This window comes from Cibotium barometz, chromosome 50 (genome assembly GCF_041138505.1).
Source record: "Cibotium barometz isolate CiBa-2024 chromosome 50, ASM4113850v1, whole genome shotgun sequence".
In the NCBI taxonomy this organism is placed as follows: Eukaryota; Viridiplantae; Streptophyta; class Polypodiopsida; order Cyatheales; family Cibotiaceae; genus Cibotium; species Cibotium barometz.
The window spans coordinates 23,474,895-23,497,642 of NC_141095.1; the positions used below are offsets into that span (position 1 = coordinate 23,474,895).

Sequence of the window (22,748 nt, forward strand, 5' to 3'; positions counted from 1 at the left end):
GGAAGGTAAAAGCTGAACTGCGTTTGTGGTAGTAGGCGGGGCTGGAGGAGCAGGAGATGCTGTGACGACTATGGCAGAAGATGCTTTGGAGGCTTGTCCCGTTTGCCATTTCTGGCAATCCTTCTTACCATGCCCAATGGTGTGACAGAAAAAACATCTGTTCTCTGACTCGTACTTCCTTTGCTCCACTGGAGGAAGATAGCCTCCAGTGATGCCTGCTTTAGCCTTTTCCTCAGGGGTTTTCTTAGGCTTGAATTCCTTATCCTTCTTACCCCCTGAACTAGAGCTAGAATTGCTACCCTTCTTAGCATCTTTAGAAGATGCATTACCTTTCCCCGGCTGTGAAGCAGATTGCTGCTGCTGGGGTTTGGTACTAGACTGCTGTTGCGTAGGCTTGCCTCCGTTCATCTTCATTTTTTCATTTTGAGCTAGAGTCAAAGCCTGGTCATATGTGTTGGGTTCAAAGTTACGAACTGTGAACCGGATGTTAGGATCTAATCCACGAATGAATTGATCCATCTTGGCCTACTCAGATAACCCTAACTGTTGTGCTAAAGTTATAGCCTTACCAGAAAGGTAATGCATCTTTAGAAGATGCATTACCTCTCCCCAGCTGCGAAGCAGATTGCTGCTTGGTACTAGACTGCGGTTGCTTAGGCTTGCCTCCATTCATCACATTTCTTCATTTTGAGCCAGAGTCAAAGCCCGGTCATATGTGTTGGGTTCAAAGTTACGAACTGTGAACCGGATGTTAGGATCTAATCCACGAATGAATCGATCCATCTTGGCCTGCTCAGATAACCCTAACTGTTGTGCTAAAGTTATAACCTTATCGGAAAATTGAAGCACGGGTGACCCGTTCTGTCTAAGTCCATAGAACTCATCTGCCAGGTTGGTCAAATACTGGGGAGGGAGAAATGTGGTCTTTAGGTCATGGACAAACATATCCCAGTGAAAAGCTGGGACATTTGTGGTCGGGTCTGTATGAAGACTAGACCAATGCTGCCACCAAGTGACTGCATCACCCGTAAGGTGGGGAGCCGCTGCGTGGACTCTATCTTGAGGATCTGTGATACTAGCTATAAAGGAAAATGAGCATTAAATTGATGAATAAATTGATTAACTGCTAAATGATCACACTTACCATCATACTTACTAAAGTTCAATTGAGCTCGGATGACGGTAGTCGATGTCGCGGGATTCTGGCTGGTGGCACCTATGGGTGGGGAAACTGAAGAGAGGTGCTGACACTTCAGATGTATGGCCTCTTTTTCTCTTAACATGTGCTCTTGATCGAGCTCTCATTGGTACTCCCGAGCGGCGAGTTTAGCTTGACGTCGGTCTTTGTCGATCTTGCATTGGGCTTCCTCATAGTCCCGTCTATTTGCTTTTTCTTCCCACCGTCTGGCTTCATCCTCTCGTCTATGTTGTTCCATCTGAAAGAAGAGGGTGACAAAGTCGGGGGTAACTGAAGGAGTGGGTTTTGCTGCTGTTGCCTCCAAGAGTTAGAGACGCTCCATAAGAAGCTGGTTTTGTGCTCGAAGTAGAGCTATGGTATCTATAGTAGGTGGCATAGTTGTCACGGTACGAAAATATGATACTGTACGATACGATACCGTATGGGAATTTTTGATACGATATGAAATTTTGGGATATTGTACAATAAAATACGGTTTTTTTTTAACACTTACAAACAATGGAGCTTCAAGCTTGAATGTGAGGAAAGGTTGGGGGAGGAGGAGTCTACAGTGCTTGAGGAACCAGAACATGGAGATGTGTCTCTCCGAGTTGGATCTCCCAATTGTCTCCAAAAAAAAGCCTGAATGGGTAATGCAATACCAAAGGTCTCCCAGTGTAGCGTTTATGACTAAGGGATCGTCCTTGCACAAATACGGGCAGTGCATCTAGGGTGATAGGTTTAGGGACTTCTCTATAGATCAAAATGGCCTTGTCCAAATCTCCTCCCTCGTACATTACTTGAGGATGCGACTGTCTAGCCTACCTATACCAAGGATCTCCAAGTGATGTAGCAAGATTCTCTCATCCTACCAATCAAGTGTACACTACCAGTCTACCTTGCCAGATTTTTTAGGTATATTGAGTGGACACGAAAGTTGCAAAGTATTGCGGGCATTTGGGATCTTCATTGAGCACAATTTATATTTTTTTTGAGCATTTGGAATTTTTTTCTCAAGCTTTTGGGGCGGGGGGGGGACTCATACCGTACGATATCGTATGGTACCGTATCGTACGAATCAGGTGGTACGAATAGGTTCGTACTGGTACAAGAAACAACCATGGCAGGCGAAAGAGTAAGGTCTCCTTCGGGGAAGACATCTTCTTGCTGATCTCCTCTGTAGACATGTTACTGAAGTCGGTGGTCGTCCCAGAGCTAAGTTTGACCATCGAAGGGTGCTCTCACACTAGGATGAGGTGTGTGTGGACAAGCCTAATTTGATACCAATGTAACATGCAACGGAATTATGCATAATGAAGGATCCTGTCACACAAGTCTCACATCGCCTTCTTTATCTTGAGTTTCGCGAGTCTTTAGCAATCCACTTTTAGCATTTCAAATTTTAAGAGATTAGAGAGAGAGAGAGAGAGAGAGAGAGAACTGTACACCGTATTGGGTCCCAAATTACCCACTACAGGGCCCCCTCCTATTGCTAGGAGTATTTGCTTTATTATTTTTGAAGAGAATGACTGAGGACTGACTTTGGACTGTAGATAAGCCAAACACAAGATCTCTGAAAGACTAAGAGTTGGGCTGAACTGTACATGGCTGTAGAAGCACCAATGATGATCGATCTCAAGCCTATGCAGTCTTCCAATGGAATGTAGGAAGGCTGCAAATCTAAGGCTGAGAGATGGGCAGCTTTGGGACTGTTTCTAGGCTGTGAATGAATGCTGAAAATGATTCTATGAATGCATTTTACCTTCACCGGAAGGGCTGTAGCAAAACGATGAATGTATGAATGCTGAAAACTGTGTATATGCTGAAAACGCTGAGCTGAATGCTGAATGCTGAATGTTGCTGCGTTTTGATGATGAGGGGCTGGATGCTCAATGGTTGATGCTCATTGTGCTGAAGGATGAAACGCTTGAAGGCTGATTGTTGAATGATATGAATGAATGATGGGATGAGCAAGTGATGCTATTTATATGCTCTTCATGAGCAGGTCGGCTGGCTGAAAGCTGGCTGACTGCTTCATGTCTTGCATTAAATGAATAATGGTAATAATAATGTGGAAAAATGCTAGATAAATGATATAAAATATGGGAAAAAATACTGGATAATATTCTAAGTGTTCTACAATGATCTAGATGGTCTATATGCATATGAATGCTATGCAAAAATGCAAGACATGTCCTGATGCAAACTCTAAGGCTTCTATGACTTCTATATGCATGAATGATTCTCTCCAAGTGGGTTAAGGGACTTTGACTGACTGACTGACTCTCTAAGGCTGAGGAATGACCTACGTAGCTCGTGCCTAACTTATCCTGGACTGAGGATTACAATGGGGTCATGCCGTACGACAAATATCAAATCCTAAAGGGTTCTACTGTGCTGTACAGTGTTGCACTGTGATGAGCCATCTTGTCACCATACACTACAGTGCGGAGTGCATGTGACATATGGGGGGCCGATCATTCCGGCTCAGTGCAGTGTCCATTTATAGTGTTTGTGCCATCTTTTGCTGTGTTTTCCGTGCTCCGTGTTTGGTATGTGAAGTATTTGGTCTATTCAATTGTTCCGGGTCCCCTATCGGTTTCAGTAGCATAGCAGCCTGGCACATTTGGCGTGCTAGATGCAGCGAGGCCATCGAGGGTACCCACACTCCTCTGGCTGAGACCATCAGGAGCATATGGCTCGATATCATTCACACCCTCCGTGGTCAATGGGGGAAGTTATAGGGAGGTTCTGACCGCATGCGGAAGTGGCGGGAAGCTTTCTTGAGGCTTTGGAGGCCTGGTCCTTTCCTCACAGAGAGAGGCGGTGACCCCATTTGGCATTACATACCACCTGTGTGGTTGTTGCCCCCTCCCCCCCCTTAATGAGATAGCCTTCTCCTCACAGAGCGGCCAGCCGGAGGAGAAGTGTCTCTTCCCCTTTTGATCATTTTCTTTTCGCCCTCTAAAGAGGAGAGTTCATTTTTAGCCCTTCGTGGTTGTATTTAGCCCTTTATGGCTCTTTTTTTCATTAACTAATAGAAGGATCATCTTGCCGGGAAAAAAAAGGGACCAGCTATGGGGTGAGAAGGCCGGCCAGAAAAGGCTGTGCGCGCAAGAAAAAGCATGCTAGAAAAAAGTGTGGGGTAGTTTGTATATACAGAAGGGGCACATGGATGTGTGAACCCGCCAATAAAAGAGGACCTGTGTTGATATTAGAGGCAGCCAGCTTTTTTTTTTTTGGAAAAAGTGTGTTGGGCAGGGAGCTTATTTAAAGCTTGGCCTCATTTTCTCGTAGCTACACAATGCATACTTTGGTTCTGGTCAGCGATTCCTCCTCCATGTGCAATCTTTGCACACTTGTTTAGTCTCTCTTTACACTTCTTATCCATCCTACAAGCTTTTCTCTCAACCTTTCACTTCTCTTTATCCATGGAACCGAAAAACAACCCTTTTTGTATTACGAATCTTACGAACCCTCAACCTCAAAAGAAAGCCTCCACATCACCACAAACTGATCCAGTTCAAGCACTTGTCTTCACGTACGCTGTGCAGTAGTGGATCATGAAAGGTATGAACCATTTGATTACTCGTCTCTCAAACCTTACACTTCCAGGTCACGCTCGTCCCCAAGTGCAACAGCAGATAGTGGCTCCTGCAACCTTACACTTCCAGGTCATGCCTTTTTCTGGAGAGAAAAAGGAGTGTGAGGAGATATCTCTGGACAACTGGTTGCATTATAGGCCTCCAAATCAAACCCCCCCCCCCCCCCCCCCCCCCTGTGTGGCCGTCCGGGGCGGCCCCACATTGTATGAGGTAGTTTCCCTGTGAGAGTGGCCAGCCATGGAGGGAACACCCTCCTGAACTATGCTCTTCACCTCTTTTGAGAGCTCTGAGCATGCACACGTAGCCTTTGGCTGTTTGATTTTTAACTAATGAAGGATCCTTTCTCCAAAAGAAAAAAAATTGATTGAACCAGTAGACCATATACTTTGATTTGGTCAATGAGACAAATGACTGCAGAATTCTCCAGCTTCAAATGTTTTAAAGTAGAAAGCTTTTATTTGGTCGCGGGATCTGCAGGCAAAGCCAGTCACTTGGGAAAATTTGGTGATGCTTTCCATCGATAGTTTGTAGTTGTTTCCAGCAAATTTAAGGATTTGGATGTGAAAGGAAAAACTTCTGATAGGTATGTCCAAGAATTTAAGGACTCTCTATCGCAGTGCAAAGTAGACCCGCATCATGGGATATCCATGTTTGTATTCGGGTTAGATCCGGATTGCCAACTCAAGGCATCCTGGAAACAAAAACTTTGGAAGATGCTACCTAGTATGCCCAAAACTATGATAACATTCATGGCCACAAGAGAAATTCCAGCTTCAGCACGAGCCCCAACAGGCATGAGGTAAAAAGAGACCCCATAAAAGATCATCGGACAACCAACAGCTAGCTCAAGCAACGAAGGGGGAAGCCAAAAAGTGGCTCGGGTCTACCTCTCGCCGCTCAAAAGGTAATCCTTGTGGAAAATCAGCTGGAAACATGTCTCCAAACTCTCCCTTAATCCCACACAATGCTTGTGACTCATCTTATTTAATTATTGATTCAATCACACAACATGACTTGTCATGCATCGAGTTAACCATCAAGTCAGACTTCAAGAGAGATCATAACAAAACAGACTCAAATGACCTGAATAGATATCATACTCCCAAGATAACATTTTTGTATTCATTTCAATAGTTGATACAATAAGAAGAACTTCACTCGATTTGGGTAGTACAAAATTGTGATCCTTTAATACTACAAGGGATTTTACTGAGCACAAAAGAAATAACATGTGATTTATACTTAATTTGCGGAGTGTGTCACTCTCAAGTGGAACCAAGACATTCCCAAAATTACATTAGTCATATCTAGGCTCATGACATGGAGTCAAGGCTCTCTTGATATTCCTCTATCTAAAGCTCCAGATTTGTCCCAAATCTCTAAGTCAAAGCCCCTCACAAGATTGACCCTCTATTGGTTGTCACTTGGCGATGTTGTAGCCATAGCTTCTGCACCAACCGAGAATTCACAAAATTGTGAGTACTTCCATTATCAAAAAGTACAACTACCTTCCGTCCTTTGATCCTCCCCTCCATCCGAAGGAGATCATGTCAACCAAAGAGTAGAGTACTAAAATGACAACCCTAGCAAGTACTGTGTTCCATGTGATTATCTTCGATGGAAGAGTCCTGGTGGTTACCCGAGATCTTGTGTATCTACACGGAGAGCTTGCTTGTCTTTTTTTAATTCGGATGGCTTGCTTGTCTTTTTCTTATTCGGACAGTCCTTGGCCATGTTCTCTATACTTGTGTCATTATTGCAAATGTGATTAGGATTAAACATCATCAATTACGCTTCTGCATCAAAGTCAGGTTACAAACACAGACCAACCATAAGCTAGGGTGGAGACACTTTTTAGATACATTTCTGACCCATTTGCACGCCTTTTCATCGTACCGATTCCCTTTTTCTCTAAATCTGTTGTCTCTACTTCGCTCTTTTGTTCATGGTTTGCACATTTTCATAGGCCTTTGCCTAAAGGCACTATACTCTCATCAGAGGCATGAATCCAAACTACCCTAGTTCATCCCTGCCTAATTATTGTACACTCATGGCATTGTCCCTCCATACAATTAGAACTCCCAATGGAGTCTCTCTCATAGACTACACTGTAGAGTGGACAAGTAGACAGGATGTATGCATGTGAGGCCTAAGGCATGTGATAATAGGCATGCTTAAATAGTATTGACAGCTGCACATCCAAAACAGTAGGCATGATGTATGCATGTGAGGCCTGAGGCGTGTGATAGTAGGCATGCTTAAATAGTATTGACAGTTGCACATCCAAAATCTACTTATATTACAGAAAAGGATTTTTACACATTCTATAAAGGGGTCTGTTTTCTTTGCTTTCTACTTGTAAATTCTCTTAAATGCTAAAGTCAGGCCCAAGGTATCTCTTTTAGACCCCTAAGCACATACGTACATAGCCTAACCCTCTTTTTTCGGCAAAAGTTTTTCGAACTGCATATGCCATGTCAGCAAGGAGGAAAATATGTTTGCTTCCCAAGTCTTGTCTAATGTTGGTGACAAAAGACCATAAAAGCGTAGGCCATAGATGGTGTTACAGTAATGTAGTAAATTTTTTTGCTACAATTATTTACTTTTTCACTATCCACCTATTTATTCTCGAATCAAAACGGCAGGTTTTTTGACTTTGCAAAAACAGCAGCCAAGCGGGCTTTCCGTGTCATACAGGTATTGTGCCCAGCATTCTATTCAACTGTATCTTTATCCATAGTGTTGCTAGCTTTAATCAATTGAAGATTCAACCTACAAAAGGCATACAAGATGTGTGTTTGCTTAAAGGGTTTGTTTATCACCTGCATGTTTTGCAGGATACACATAATGTCCGCTCGGTGGCTTTTCATCCTTGTGGAGATTTCCTGCTTGCTGGTATACACAAGCTAAACATGTAGCCATTTTACGTGTATGTTTGTGACAACAATGATAATGCAATGGAGTGATTGACCATAACAAGGAGTGCTTAAATTATTTTCTCATTGTGTTGTATCAACTTTATAATAATAATTCATATCATTGCTTAAAATATTATTGATCATTATGTATCATTACTTTATTACATTATGTTTTAGTAGGTTTATATTCAATCACCTATTTGATACAACCTTAAGTTTCTCTTGCTCGTGTGCACATGCGCTCTGCAGGTATCTTCTCACCAACCTTGGATAAAGAGAGAATGAGAACAGGGTACTTTATGGGAGGCTCGGATATGAGGTTATGCTTGATTGGGGAGATAGAGTCAGAGGAGCACTACTTGTTTTGATGTGCAATATATTATGAGATACTGGGGAAATTTCACTCTCTCAGAGACGGGTTTGGTTCCCACTCTTGAGTTGTGCTGACACCGAGAGGATCTGATGCGGCCATATATAGAGAGGACAGAGCTACATGACTCTACCCAGACCTCCATCAGAGATTTCTTTGACTCACATTAGACAGATTCACAGTCCTTCCACAGGCCCCACTGAGTCAGACAGAGTCGACAGGTTACAGATGACACACCAAATCTCGTGATCCAGTGGCCCCATGCACACGGCAGAGAGAGTGCAGTCTCACAGCCAGATGGCCCGTCCTTAGAGATGCAGACCCTTCACACTTGCTAGTTCCATATCTGGGACATTCTTTGGTGCCAAGAGGGGCATCACCACATGATGTGGATATTTTGCCTGTGTACTCTGTTTTTGAGGATGACACACGATGAGTCCATACACATTTCTATATTTTTGACCTAGAATCGATTCAATAGAACAATGTGCTCATTTTATCATCAATACTCCAACAATTGATTTATCCTGCACAAATTTTTAGGTGCATATGGTCGTCGGGCCTTCATGGAGGGCTGGATTGGTTTTGCCACGGGACATTGGAGAAGCCCATCTGTGCAAAAGGAAATTTTGCCTACTTCATTGTATTCACAGGGCTATGCAGGGCCTGCATTGTATGTAGGCCTTGTTTTTCTTTTTATAGCGAGTTTTTAATTCTTTTTTCATGGTCTTGACACCCACCACTACATGCACCACACATTTCCTTCATCCCTTTTTTGATGGGCCTTGAGCATGTTGTGAGCCTTTAAGATCTCACACGACCTTCCCCAAGGAATCATCTGACGTGGAACCACATAGGAGCAAGGCTTGAGGCCATAGTCACATGGGACGCGAAATGGGAACGGGGAACGGGGACGGAAAAGATTGAGAATGGCCATTCCCTGTGACTATAGAGTGACATGGGACGGGAATGGGAACGGGAAGATGCTGCCATCCCCAACATTCCCAAGTCTAAAAATGCCCATTCCCTGTGACTATGCTTGAGGCTCACCTCCCAGCCCCCACAGAATCACTCCAGACTCACCCCCGGGCTAGAGGCCATAGCTACATCTTGGGCAGAGCTCCCCGTGCTAAGACTTGGCATCCCATACCACCAAGCCACACCCTATAGGTGTCGTCTCACAATGAGCAACCCCGAGGGGCCATGCGCTACAAGTTAAACTCGACGACCATAATAACAACTAAGTCTACGTTATGCTTATATAGACCACTGGGATTAGGAGACATGCAAATTTCACATTGTGAAGTTTTCGTCCAAGTTGCAGCCAGTTGATTTTGTGTTAATTCTTTCTATCTTTAGTGGTGCATGTGTCCTATCAACTACCTTTTTGTTGTGATAATTCTTTCTATTTGTTATGATCCCTTAGTGCTAGGCTTCATTATGGTTGAGTTTGCCTTGCATCTCCGGAGCTTTGACAGAAACTCAGTACACAAACGTTTGTATGAATGTATGCTCTTATGTGTGTGTGTGTGTGTGGGAGCATATATTGATACCAAGTTCTACACCCACTATTGGGCATTGATGATGTCATAGTATCTAGTCCATACTATGCATGATGGAGTTGATGGTTTATTGTCTTGTGGATGACTACCATGAGGTTATAAATTGCGCTTTCTTACAAGGTGAATTTGGGCATGTTCTCGGATTCATCTAGGTATATAAATATATGTATATATACCTAGTATGAACCTGTCTTGGACGTAACATACTTTCTCCTTAAGGACCATTGATGTCCTCCGCAATGAGCTCAGGGAATTGGGCCTTGAGACTTTGAACAGATTCTTGTGTAGCCTTCCTCTCAGTTCTCCCCTTCCACTTGATTAGGTACTCATCATAGGTACTCTGTCTTGAATGCCTAGTATGTTGATCTGGAACCAATTCTGGTTCTCTAGGTATATACTTTGTTCGCTCTTCCCCATGAAGAGTGGATGAACCGTTATACCCTGGGGAAGTTCCAAGCGATACACAACATCACTTATCCTTTTTTTTCCCGTGGGAAAGAGATCCGTCTATTAGTTACCAAGCAGAACAACCATAATGGCTAAGTACAAACTTGGCTTCGCATGGGGAAGCAAGAGTCAATAAACATAAAAAAAGGGAGGATGCTCTTCTCCTCCGGATGGCCGCTCTAGGAGGAGAAGGGTATCTTGTACAATGGATGGAGGGGGAAACAACAAGTGAGCTCACCACCATTGTCAGTGAGAAAGGGATTGTGATGCCAAATCTGCAAGAAGACCTCCTGGCTCTTCTGCATGCAGGCAGGGCCACCTTGAAGCTTCCCTCACTGTCCATGGAGGGTATGAATGATATCGAGCTAGATGCTATGGATGGACTCCGTTGGCGGGGGGACAGTGCCCTCGATGGCTGGTTGCATCGAGCTCTCAAGATAAGCCACGTAGCAACACTGCTCCAAATCGCCCATCTCTGGCTAGAACCTGGAGTCCAATAATCAGCGGATGGAGCTGGGACTGGCACAATAGGAATACGAAGGTGACAGACGTGAAGGGCAAGTCCCCCACCCTCCTCATATGCTATGACGGCCTTGGCCTCAGTGGCCCAAGCAATTGTGCCCCACGTAACTGTTCGGGAGGGGGCCCGACCGATCCATTGTGAATCCACTTCCAAACCAACTGAACCTTCGGGAAATTCCAAAGACAGTGACGCTAGGACTCTTGGGGATGACCACACCTTGAACAACTCGCTGGCCTATCTCCTATGGCCGGGCAAGTGCCAACCGCCAGGCTCCGCACCATCACCAATCTTCCTCTAAATGGTCCACAAAACTTGGAACGTAACTTGTAATGTTTTCATGTACACATAACATTGGAATCCTTTGGTGCCCTCAGATACATCCAAATGCCTACTTCCAAGACCTTTGGAGATCTTCATTGGTTAGCATAAGTCTAGGCTTTTTCCTAAGATGTCCTTACGCTCTCCTTGGCTAACTTGAGCATTTCTTGCATATCTTGCATGAAATCACAAGCTTGCCGGTTTTGGATTTTACTTAATCCAATAGCAATCGATGATCGGGGTTGAAAACCGTACATAAGAATAAAAGGGCTCTATCGCGTAGGTGAATGATTATTGCTATTGTACGTGGATTCTAATTGTGGAATATACCTAAGCCCGTAGCATATCTTCCAATGTCTCTGACTCGTCCGCTCAATCTTACCATCAATCTTTGGAGATCCGAAGAAGACACACTTAGCTTTGTTTCATAGCTCCCCAAAACCCTGCAATGAACTTCAAGTCTCGATCACTAGCTATTTCTTTAGGTAATCCATAAGCCTGAATAAGTTGTCCACGAATAAAGCCTGAACAACTTTGACTATTTCTTTAGGTGATTCATAAAGCTTGAACAACTAGTCCATGAATAAAGCAACCAACTCATGACTCTTAATCGTAGATCGTGTGGGGAGAAATTTAGCCATCTTGGTTAGTCTATCCACTACTACCCAAATAGCGTCGTGCTCGCGATTCGTACAAGGCAACCCAACAATACAATCCATCGGGATACTCTGCCACTTGGCCTCTAGTATCTCTAGTGGATGAAGTGAACCACCTTGCCGAAGGTGTTCTACCTTATTCACTTGGCATTGGATACACTTCTTCACATAGTCCTCTAGACAAAACCACATCTGTGGCCAACAAATGTATCTCTTGACTAATGCAAGAGTTCTCTGAATGCCCGAGTACCTAGCATTGGGAACATCATGACACCCGAAAGTATCTTCTTTTGCAGTTCATCAATGTCTGGCGCACATACCTTCGCATTTTAATTTACAGTCCATTATGAATGGAATATTGCTGGGCTATCTTCTCTTCGGTGGACTCAGGAGATCTCGTGAGCTGCCACTGGTATAAAATAGTTGCGAGATCCTTCCAAAGAAGCGATTATCTTGGCAAAGCTCTTGAAGAGAAAGATAGAGATCAACCGAGATCCTAGCTACCGATAGAGCATTTACTTCCGGAATCCTACTCAGCGCATCCACAACTTTGTTGCTGGACCCCTTTCAATACTGTATCTCAAAGTCAAAACTCTTGTATGAGCTCAACCCATCTAGCTTTGCAATTACAAGGATCACCTTGGTTACAAATATACTCTAAGGAATGATGATCAATCTATGCAACAAACTTGGAGCCATATAGATAATGTCTCCACTTTTTCAAGGTGCATAGCTGCAAGAACTCCTTTCATGTGTCGGATAACGCATCTGTGCTTCTGTGAGCTTCTTGCTTCGAAAAGCGATCGGCTGATCATCCTGTCCCAATGGCAAAATCAATAGCATTAGTCCCACCACGAATGGCTTGCTAGGATCTACTGAATGCAACATTGGTGCCATCGCCACTTTAGGAGTTCAGTCAATGGTGTAGCTACCTTGGCATAATTTCGAATAAACTTTTGAAAAAATCATTGAAAACCCAAGAAAGATTTTATTTAATGTATTACCTTCGGAACAAGCCACTCACGGACTTGCTTCACGGTTCACCTTATCTAGGTCTACTCGGATACCATACAGACTGATGATATGACCCAAATATAGAAGCTTTTGTCAGAATGCACAACGGAAATGAAGACAACTGCTGTAGAAATGAAATGAAATGAAATGTTATATTAACGTCTTCAAAAGGCCATAATGACCTATGAGACCAAAAGTTACATCATGGTGGATCTGATACAATGTCTGGATAAAAAAACCCAGAAAATGAAAAAATAAAGATGATACTACTGGCACCTAGAAAATGAAACTGGAACTGGAAGGTACACTATGGAGGTACCTCCATCTCATAATATGTGCCGCATCGGACACTGGCGGATCTCCTCAATATCCTCCGTGGTCAGCACCCTGACTGGGTGTCTCGCATGCCTCGCAAGAATAATCCGAATCTGCCGCTGCAACCTCCGTCTATGCTGGGATGCCCTCCTCCGTGGTCGTGGGCGTCTGGACCACCCAAGCTCAATCGCACGATCAATCAGTGTACCCCTGGTGTGGGCGGTATCCATGTCCTGCTGCTGCTGTGGTCCATCTGGCGCAGTGATGGCCGGACTAAAGAAGTCTGTAATGTGCCTCTGAGTCTGGCTCTCTGTGCGCCTAAGCAGGCTATCTCTATGTCTCCGCAGCTCAAGCAAGAACAATCCCAAACACCTCTGGTCCTGGTACCCCATGACTCTGGAAAGTGGTCCAAAACCCTCTCTGAATAAACAGTGGAAACGACCACGTATCTCATAGTATGCAGTACAATGGCATATATAATGCAGCTCTGTCTCTGGCTCCCCATGGCATACTCGGCATATCCTGGCCTCAGCTGGTATACCTCTATATCGGCCAATCTCAATCTCAAGCTGGTGTGAGGATGTGCGAATCTGACCAATAGCACATCGTACTGCATGAGACAAGTGTACATCCATGTAACTGGGTCTGATCACAAAACCATCTGCTGTGAGCTGAAGAAAATGGAGAGAGAAGTTGTATAAACTCAATATATACACTGGAAAATCCCGGAAATGATACAATGGAAGTGTGGGGGGCTAGGGCCAATTTATATGGCCCCAGGCTGCTAGTCAGCCAGCCCATAAACAGCTGACAACAGCAATAAATGCTCACGACCAGCAAAAGACCAATCAGCCAGGTACAAATCAGTCGACCAGCACTAAGGCTCAAGTCGGGTAGCACTAGATCAGTCGGCCAGCACTTAGGGTCAAGTTGGGTAGCACCAAATCAGTCGGCTAGTAGAAGATACAGCCGATAGCCAGAAAACAGTCCTTCCACACCCAACAAAAATGGGAAAATACTATGGAAAGTGAGGAAAAATGGGGGAACACCTAAAATGGGCAGGCACACCCACAATAGAGGCCTTGGTGTATACTATACAGACAGGAGATGACTGCTAACACCCCCTCTCAACTCCTGGATATGGAACCAACCCCAGTGAGTTGGAGTGCTGCTATAGCATAGTGTAACTCGCGGCGGCGGGTGCCCGGGGGACTAGGGCCTTTGACACACCTTCAGTATTTCTTCGCGATGGAAGCCTCCAAAACAGTCCCATACAGCCGGTATTCTTCATGGGCAGCCTTCAAGTGAGAGAGAAAGAGAGTAGCCATCATTAGAGAAGCCTTCAACGGTGGTAGAGGCTAGTGTGCAGCAAGAGAGCCTCCATTAATGAAGAGAGAGCTCTCCAATTTATAGATTTGGGCCTCCCATGAGCTAAAATGGCAAGAGAAGGCTACAATGACAAGTGGAGAGCCACACAATAGCTGAAGTGACAAGTGTAAGGCCACTTGTCTCATTTTGATCCATTTTCTAACAAGTGTCAGGCCACTTGTCTCACTTTGGTCCACTTTCTTGCCACATGTCCCAATCTAAGAGATGGGTCCTTCCATAATCTTTACCTCTAAAAATATCCCAACTGGTAGACATTCTGTCATAGGCACTTTGCCAACTCTTGGTATCTGCTCAATTCCACATGTAATGACGCGAACAGAATTTCCATCGGAGCGGGCCAAAAATAGCAACTCTCCTAAATTTTAGGAGTGTGGTCCTTTGTATTCTAGGATAATCCCCCATTCCCAAAGCTTGTACTTTCCAAATATTTAAACATCCTGGAGTCCACCAGACCCCTTTCAGACTGGGAAATGTCCAGGCTGGTGACATCCTCCCCAACTTCTTAAAAGTTGTCCGCAACTTTAAGCTTTAAGCCATATATTCAAGATATAATCATGTCCCATCGATTGGGCGAGACGAGACAGTCTCAAAAATCCAATATAACTGAAGAATCTATGTCCCAAAGAAATGGGCGAGACTAAATAAGTCTCCATAATACCAATATCAAAATCATGTCCCAAGATAAATGGGTGAGACAAAAACAGTCCCATAAGTCCAGATATCATAATCATGTCCCAAGATAAATGGGCGAGACAAAACAGTCCCATAAGTCCAGATATCATAATCCATGTCCCAAGTAAATGGGCGAGACAAAACAGTCCCATAAGTCCAGATATCATAATCCATGTCCCAAGTAAATGGGCGAGACAAAACAGTCCCATAAGTCCAGATATCATAATCCATGTAGATCACCAAGGAGCTGCCTTGACGCCCGGCCCGACTTCAGTGCCCATATTCTCTACCATTGGCTCTATGTTCTACCAAGCAAGGTAGCAACATCTTGAAGAGCACTTAGGACAAGAGAAATACTACACAGGGCGGCTAAACAAGGAGTCCTGAAAACAATCACTCGCAGGCATAGATAACCTGGTGTTCCATACGCATTTCTGCTACACATAGTTTATAGGCATTTCGGCCACCAACCCACACTACCCTCTCAAGTGCCCATGTTCCCTTCCATCTGCTCTCTATTGTTCCACCCACACATGGTAGAAACAATCTTCAAGAGAGCACGTAGGACAAGAGAACACTACACAGGGTATGTTGTGCCTGTCACTACCCTTTGAAGTGCCCATATTCCCTTCCATCTGCTCTCTATTGTTCCACCCTCACATGGTAGAAACAATCTTCAAGAGAGCACGTAGGACAAGAGAACACTACACAGGGTATGTGAATCATGAGTTCCATAAGTCCAATGCATCCCAAATAAAGGGAGCCAAAAAGAATAATCCATCTCAGTAAAAGGGAGCCATAAACATAATCCATAAACCTGAGGATGGATCCAAATTCCTAGAAAAGAAGTCCAGGAATCCATACACCTGTATACCATAATCCTTGTATACCATAACTCTTACCACATACTCCGTGCTAACCACACACCTTGGAGTAGAGGTGGACTTTATCCATAAAAGCATCATATCCATGAGATATCCAAAGATTTCTTCTCTATAAACTCGGACAGATTCGTCCATAAAAATTGCTTGTGAAGCCCAATATCTATATAAATCTCGTCCAAGAAAGAAATCTCCATAGATATAATCCATCCCAATAAAGAGAGCCATGAAAAGTATTCATCCCATTAAAGGGAGCCATAAACAATGTTTCCCTGAAACCATCTCAAGGCAAACAACAACACCTTTCTCCTTGCATAGCTATACAAGGGTTAGTGAACATCAAAAACACTTCATAGTAAATAGCCAACGCACCAACTTTGCAAACTCAAAGTATACTTAGCTTTTCTTTGCCAGGTTGGTCATGAAGCCAAAAGAAATATCTCCTCACCATATCCTTAAGATATCCCGAGATATATCTCCATATAGCTTGCCTTTAAGCTTGATAATATCATAAATCCTTACATCAACAAGCTGTCTACTGCTCATGCACTTGCTTCATAAGCTATGAAGCGGCTAGCCATGCTTAACAGCAATGATGGTAAGTGTGGTCCCCACTTGAGATCTTTTCTCTTCCTTATTGATAGAAGGAAGCCTCCGCTTCCAAGGAAGTCTATGCTCTGATACCAATGTAACTCGCGGCGGCGGGTGCCCGGGGGACTAGGGCCTTTGACACACCTTCAGTATTTCTTCGCGATGGAAGCCTCCAAAACAGTCCCATACAGCCGGTATTCTTCATGGGCAGCCTTCAAGTGAGAGAGAAAGAGAGTAGCCATCATTAGAGAAGCCTTCAACGGTGGTTGAGGCTAGTGTGCAGCAAGAGAGCCTCCATTAATGAAGAGAGAGCTCTCCAATTTATAGATTTGGGCCTCCCATGAGCTAAAATGGCAAGAGAAGGCTACAATGACAAGTGGAGAGCCACACAATAGCTGAAGTGACAAGTGTAAGGCCACTTGTCTCATTTTGATCCATTTTCTAACAAGTGTCAGGCCACTTGTCTCACTTTGGTCCACTTTCTTGCCACATGTCCCAATCTAAGAGATGGGTCCTTCCATAATCTTTACCTCTAAAAATATCCCAACTGGTAGACATTCTGTCATAGGCACTTTGCCAACTCTTGGTATCTGCTCAATTCCACATGTAATGACGCGAACAGAATTTCCATCGGAGCGGGCCAAAAATAGCAACTCTCCTAAATTTTAGGAGTGTGGTCCTTTGTATTCTAGGATAATCCCCCATTCCCAAAGCTTGTACTTTCCAAATATTTAAACATCCTGGAGTCCACCAGACCCCTTTCAGACTGGGAAATGTCCAGGCTGGTGACACATAGCCTGAGGTAGAGTCTTCGTGAAGAGGTCCGCTGCATTGTCCTCCATCGAACAATAAACAAGCAAGATGACACCAGCCAAAAACTTCTCACGAACAAAGTGATATTGTATCTCTATGTGCTTGGTCTGGGCATGGAAGACCGGGTTTCGAGCAATAGTGATGCAGCTCTGGTTATCGCACTAGAGGACCGTGGGCTCCTTTTGTGGAACCCGATCTCACCAAGCAACCTCTGCAGAGCCACACAACCTTGCAAGCAGCACCACAAGCAGCCCGGTACTCTGCCTCTGAAGACGACAAGGTAATAGTTGGCTTTCTCTTGCTGCTCCATGAAACAGCTCCTGAGCCGAGGGTAAATCCGTAGCTTGATGTAGATCTCCTCTCCAATCTGAGTCACTCTAGCCTTGGAGTCAGACTCGGTCCTTCATTTCCCTTCCAACGTCGTAGAAGAGTCCAAGATCCTTTGTACCTTGCAGATACAGCAAGATCCGCAATCCTGCATCCCAACGAGTCTTCAAAGGGTCTGCATGAACGAGCCCAACAGCCCCACGGGAAAGCTCAAGTCCAATCTGGTGTTCAGCAACCAGATCAATGAACCAACAAGATTCCGATACAGAGAGGCATCAACTGGCTCGCAAGGATCGTTCACTATAAGCTTCGTGTTCGGGTCCATCGGTGACGTGATAGGCTTGCAATTCTCCACCCCAAAGGCCTCAAGCAACTCATGAACATACCGCTGCTGAGATACAAAGAACCCCCTCTGGGTCTGCCAAATCTCCAATCGCAAGAAGAAGTGGAGTAAGCCTAAGTGGTCATCTCAAACTCTTTTGACAAGGCAGCCTTCGTCACTGCTATGTGCTCCACATGACCGCCAATGAGAATGAGATCATCCACAAAGGATAATCAACGTGACCAAACCGCATTCCCGAAAGAGATACAAGTTAGGATCTGCAACTGATCTCTAAAATCCAGTCCGTAGAAAGAAGGAATCAATCTTCTGATTCCAAGCCCTGGGAGCCTGCTTAAGACCATACAAGGCCTTCTGCAGCCTGTAAACCATCCCCTTTGATCTTGGAACCTCAAAGCCTGGAGGTTGCTCAACGTACAAGAACACGGATTTTACATCCATCTGATATACGGGCCACCGCTGAGAAGAGGCAAGGGCAAGGACGGTCCGAATCATGGTTATCCTCGCTGTCGGTGCAAAGGTATCCTCATAGTCGATGCCAAGCCGCTGAGCATAACCCTTGGCCACAAATTTGGCTTTATGCTTGTCCACCGACCCATCAGACGTATACTTGGTCTTAAAGACCATTTGACACCAATGACTGGCCGTTTTGACGGCCTTGGAACCAACTCCCAAGTTTTATTCTTCTCTATGGCATCCAGTTCCACTTGCATGGCTTTCCTCTAAGTATCCTGAGAAAGAGCTTCCTTCACAGAAGTGGGCTCTTTGTCCCACATGATACGAGACATCAAAGCATAGTTTGCCTGTAAGAGCTCCATTGAATGGCTTTTGTCACGAACTCTATCCGTCCTTTGTGGTCCACTCGGAGGGAAGCTTCGTAACACCTGACTCTCGAAGGGTGTCTAACAACCACCTTGGTACTTGAACAGAATGTGGAGCCTCTTGTTGTTGCGGGGGCTCAACTCTAGCCGCGGGCTCAACCTGTATAACTGATTGAGGCTGTCCAGCTGGAACAATAGACTGGGAATCATCATCAGACTCATCTCGGTCTCTAAGAAGTAGTGGCTCATCAATAGTGGAAGCTGGAACATGCTCATCAAAGACAACATCTCTGCTGACAACAACCTCGTTCCACTCCGGGTCATACAACCTGTATCCTTTGGAAAGAGAGTTATATCCCACAAATACAAGCTTTTGGGACTTCAAGTCAAGCTTTCCTCTCTGCTTCTTTGGAATGTGAACATATGCATCACTCCCTAACACACGAAAATGGAAGACATCTCGTTTCTTGCCAAAATAAGTCTCAAATGGAGTCATCTTTGGTACTAAAGTCGTCGGAGATCGATTGAGGATATGGACAGCCGTAGCCACATCCTCTCCCCAAAGTGGACGAGGAAGATCACGATGCTCTAACATCGTCCTTGCCATCTCCACCACAATCCGGTTCTTTCGCTCAACCACCCCATTCTCTGAAGGCAAACTTGTATTGGCCAGCTCCCGCTTGATGCCATGTTCCGCACAAAACCGCACAAACGCATTAGAAGAGAACTCTCCTTCTTTGTCAGCCTGAAGAGTCTTTATTTGCAATCCTAACTCTTTCTCCACCATAACATCCGAGCAAAAGCTTGGTCCTTCTGGGAAAGGAAATAAACCCATGTGAATGTGCTACAATCATCAACAAGCAGCATAAAGTACAAAGAACCTCCCAAGGATGGGGTCTGCATAGGTCCACACAAGTCAGTGTGTACCAACTCCAAAGGTTTTGAAGCTTGCCTAGAAGCGTGCTTCGGAAAAGATTCCTTGTGCTGCTTATCACGAATGCAAGAACTACAACGTCCTTGCCTGCATGCCAACATCTGGCAAGCCATCCACCATCATCTGGTCCCAGAAAGCTTGCCGCAGCGCATCCGCATTTAAGTGGCCAAAATGGAAGTGCCACAAGTCACCCAACTGAGTGCCTGTTAGAGAGGAGAGTGTTGAGAGTTTGTAGATATCGTTTTCCACTCCGCCTTCCCAAACAACCTGGCCTGTTTCTCTGTCCCGCAGAGCAACAAAATGCTCCTCAAACTCCACCCGGAAGCCAGTCTTGCAAACCTCATGCACTAACAATAGATGAAAACCAAGTGCGGGGACGTAAAGAACACGAGAGGAATGCTTTCCCCCTTTGCCATCGGGAATAATCTCCATCCTGCCCTCACTATGAATCGGTATAGTGGAATTGTAGCTAATAAAAATGCGACCTGATTGCGTTTAAGATCCTGTAAGAACTCACGGGAAGGAGTCGTGTGCCTGGCAGCACCACTATCAAGAATTCACTCTCGAGTATCCCTGGCGGTGAAGCCAACTGCCTCCTCGCTCGAAGAAGATGAAGCGACTGTGTCCAAAATCTCCAAGTGCACAAAGGCGGGAGTCTTTGCAGCTGAAGCTGAAGAATCGACACTCTTCCCGGTATTCCGCTTAGGACATTTTCTCCAATAGTGGCCTTTCTCGCCACAATCATTACAGGTCCGCTCGGCCTTCAGTTTCTCACGGTCTGAATCCTTCTTCTCAGAAGACTTCTCCGATAAAGACTTCCCTTTGCACTTATTGTCGTTGTTACGGCCTTTCAACCGTTGGCCAGTCAAGGCCTCAGAACCTCCACCCTGTGGAGGGTTCGTAAAACGCTCTTCCTAGTCGAAGACCATAGGCACAAGCTCCTCCCATGTGATGGTGTTGAGCGTGCCATTGGTGATCAAAGAGGCGTAAAATGCTGAGTACTGAGAGGGAAAATGAGACAACAACGTGATGGCCATGTGCTTTGAAGATATCTCCTTCCCAGCCTGAAGAACCTCCTGTTGAAGAGCCTATAACTTGTGGATGTGCTCTCGCATCGTCGAAGACTTTGCAGGATTCATCACCCGCATCTACACTTCCAAGGAGATCCGCTTCATGGGTGATACCGTGTTATACAGAGAAGCCAAATGTTGCCAAATCCCTTTGGCCAGCATCATATGTTTAATATGATTAATCACTTGTGGTGTGCGATTAAGGAAGATGAAAGAATGCACACGGGCATTGACACGATCCCACAAGTGTGCCTGAGCCTCCCGTACTTTCCGAGTAGAGGGTAACAACTCCCCATCCTCCAACTCCGGCCGTGGAACACCAACCACAATGAAATTAGCCGAGTCATAAGACTCCAAGACAGACTTTATCATTACCTTCCATATGCCGTTGTTCCCGTCCAATTGTCGATCCACTGGGAATGTGGGGAGAGTAGGGATCTTCACGTGCTTCTCAGCCATCTCAAGCAAGTCTGCCATCTCAAGGGTTCGCAAGGTCTTGTGAAGGGAGGGTGGGTGGGGAAAAAAATGAAGAAGAGGCTGCAAATAGTATGTAAGGTGGCTGTCCAACGGTGATGGCCGTCTTCTACCCGATCTCCGAGTCCCGAACAGCCCAAGCAATCTCCAATCAGCACCACAAATCAGCAAACCCTGAAGGTCCCACTGTCTCCAAGCTTCAAGCCACCTGGGGCTCCGATACCATGTCAGAATGCACAGCGGAAATGAAGACAACTGTTGTAGAGAGCAAAACACAAATGGGAAAGGGAGAGAGAAGCTGTATAAACTCACTATATACACTGGAAAATCCCGGAAATGATACAATGGAAGTGTGGGGGGCCAGGGCCAATTTATATGGCCCTAGGCTGCTAGTCAGCCAGCCCATAAACAGCTGACAGCAGCAATAAATGCTCCCGACCAGCAAAAGACCAGTTGGCCAGGTACAAATCAGTCGGCCAGCATTGAGGCTCAAGTTGGGTAGCACCAGATCAGTCGGCTAGCAGAAGATACAGCCGACAGCCAAAAAAAAGTCCTCCCACACCCAGCAAAAATGGGAAAATACTATGGAAAGTGAGGAAAAATGGGGGAACACCTAAAATGGGCAGGCACACCCACAACAGAGGCCATGGTGTATACTATACAGACAGGAGATGACTGCTAACAGCTTTAATTTGAAAAAATCACATTTGGACTCTTCGGCATACAACTTCTCTTGTCTCAATATCTGCAAGGCAGTCCTGAGATGCTGTACATGCTAGTGCAATGACTTGATATAAATATGTCATCCAAGAAGACCAAGACAACTTTCCCAGATACGGACGAAACAAATTTATCATCTATCGGGTGGTTGCTGATTCAAATGGTAAAACCAAAAACTTGTAATGGCCATACCTTGTCCGAAAGCGTGTTTTTGGCACATCCTCATATCTAATCATGATCTTGGATAACCCAATTTTAAATCAAGCTTTAGGAGGTATTTAGCTCCCTGAAGCTGATCCATAAGGTCATCCATCCGAGGTAATGGATACCCATTCCTAACCGTGAGTTTGTTTAACCCCTTGTTATCCACTCAGAAACGCATCGTGCCGTCCTCCTTCCTGGATAAAAGCATTGATGCCTCCCATGGAGACTTACTAGGTTGTATGAACCCTCGTTTTTTCGAGGTTATCATGTAGCTGCCTTTGAATGTCAACCTCTTCGGTTTGACTAAACTGATAAGGCTACTTTGACTAAGGCTTGCTACTAGGCAAAAGCTTGATAGCATGGTCTACCCCTCTCTAGAGGTAATCCCTCCGGTAAATCAGCTGGAAACATGTCTGCAAATTCACGTTTAATATCTCTTATTGCACATGCTTCGTTAGATTCAATAAGGTTGTCATATGCATAACAATACGTATCATGCTTGAGACTACCCAGCCAATCGAATCGACATTCACGTAAAGAGGAACTAGACTGAAACGTAACTTAAATGCTACAAGTAGACATCATACTCCAAAGATGTTATTTGTTC

The 22,748-nt window shown here is 44.9% G+C and overlaps 1 protein-coding gene across 1 annotated transcript in view; it reads left to right on the plus strand.

Moving 5' to 3' along the window:
• LOC147609955 (Transducin/WD40 repeat-like superfamily protein) overlaps positions 1-22,748 on the plus strand; it is a 209,904-nt gene that overhangs the window by 178,070 nt on the left and 9,086 nt on the right. Inside the window, exons 8-9 of the mRNA XM_086786705.1 lie at positions 7,428-7,479; positions 7,620-7,677. Of these exons, the coding sequence (XP_086642831.1) occupies positions 7,428-7,479; positions 7,620-7,677 (110 nt within the window). The remainder of the gene's footprint in view (positions 1-7,427; positions 7,480-7,619; positions 7,678-22,748) is intronic.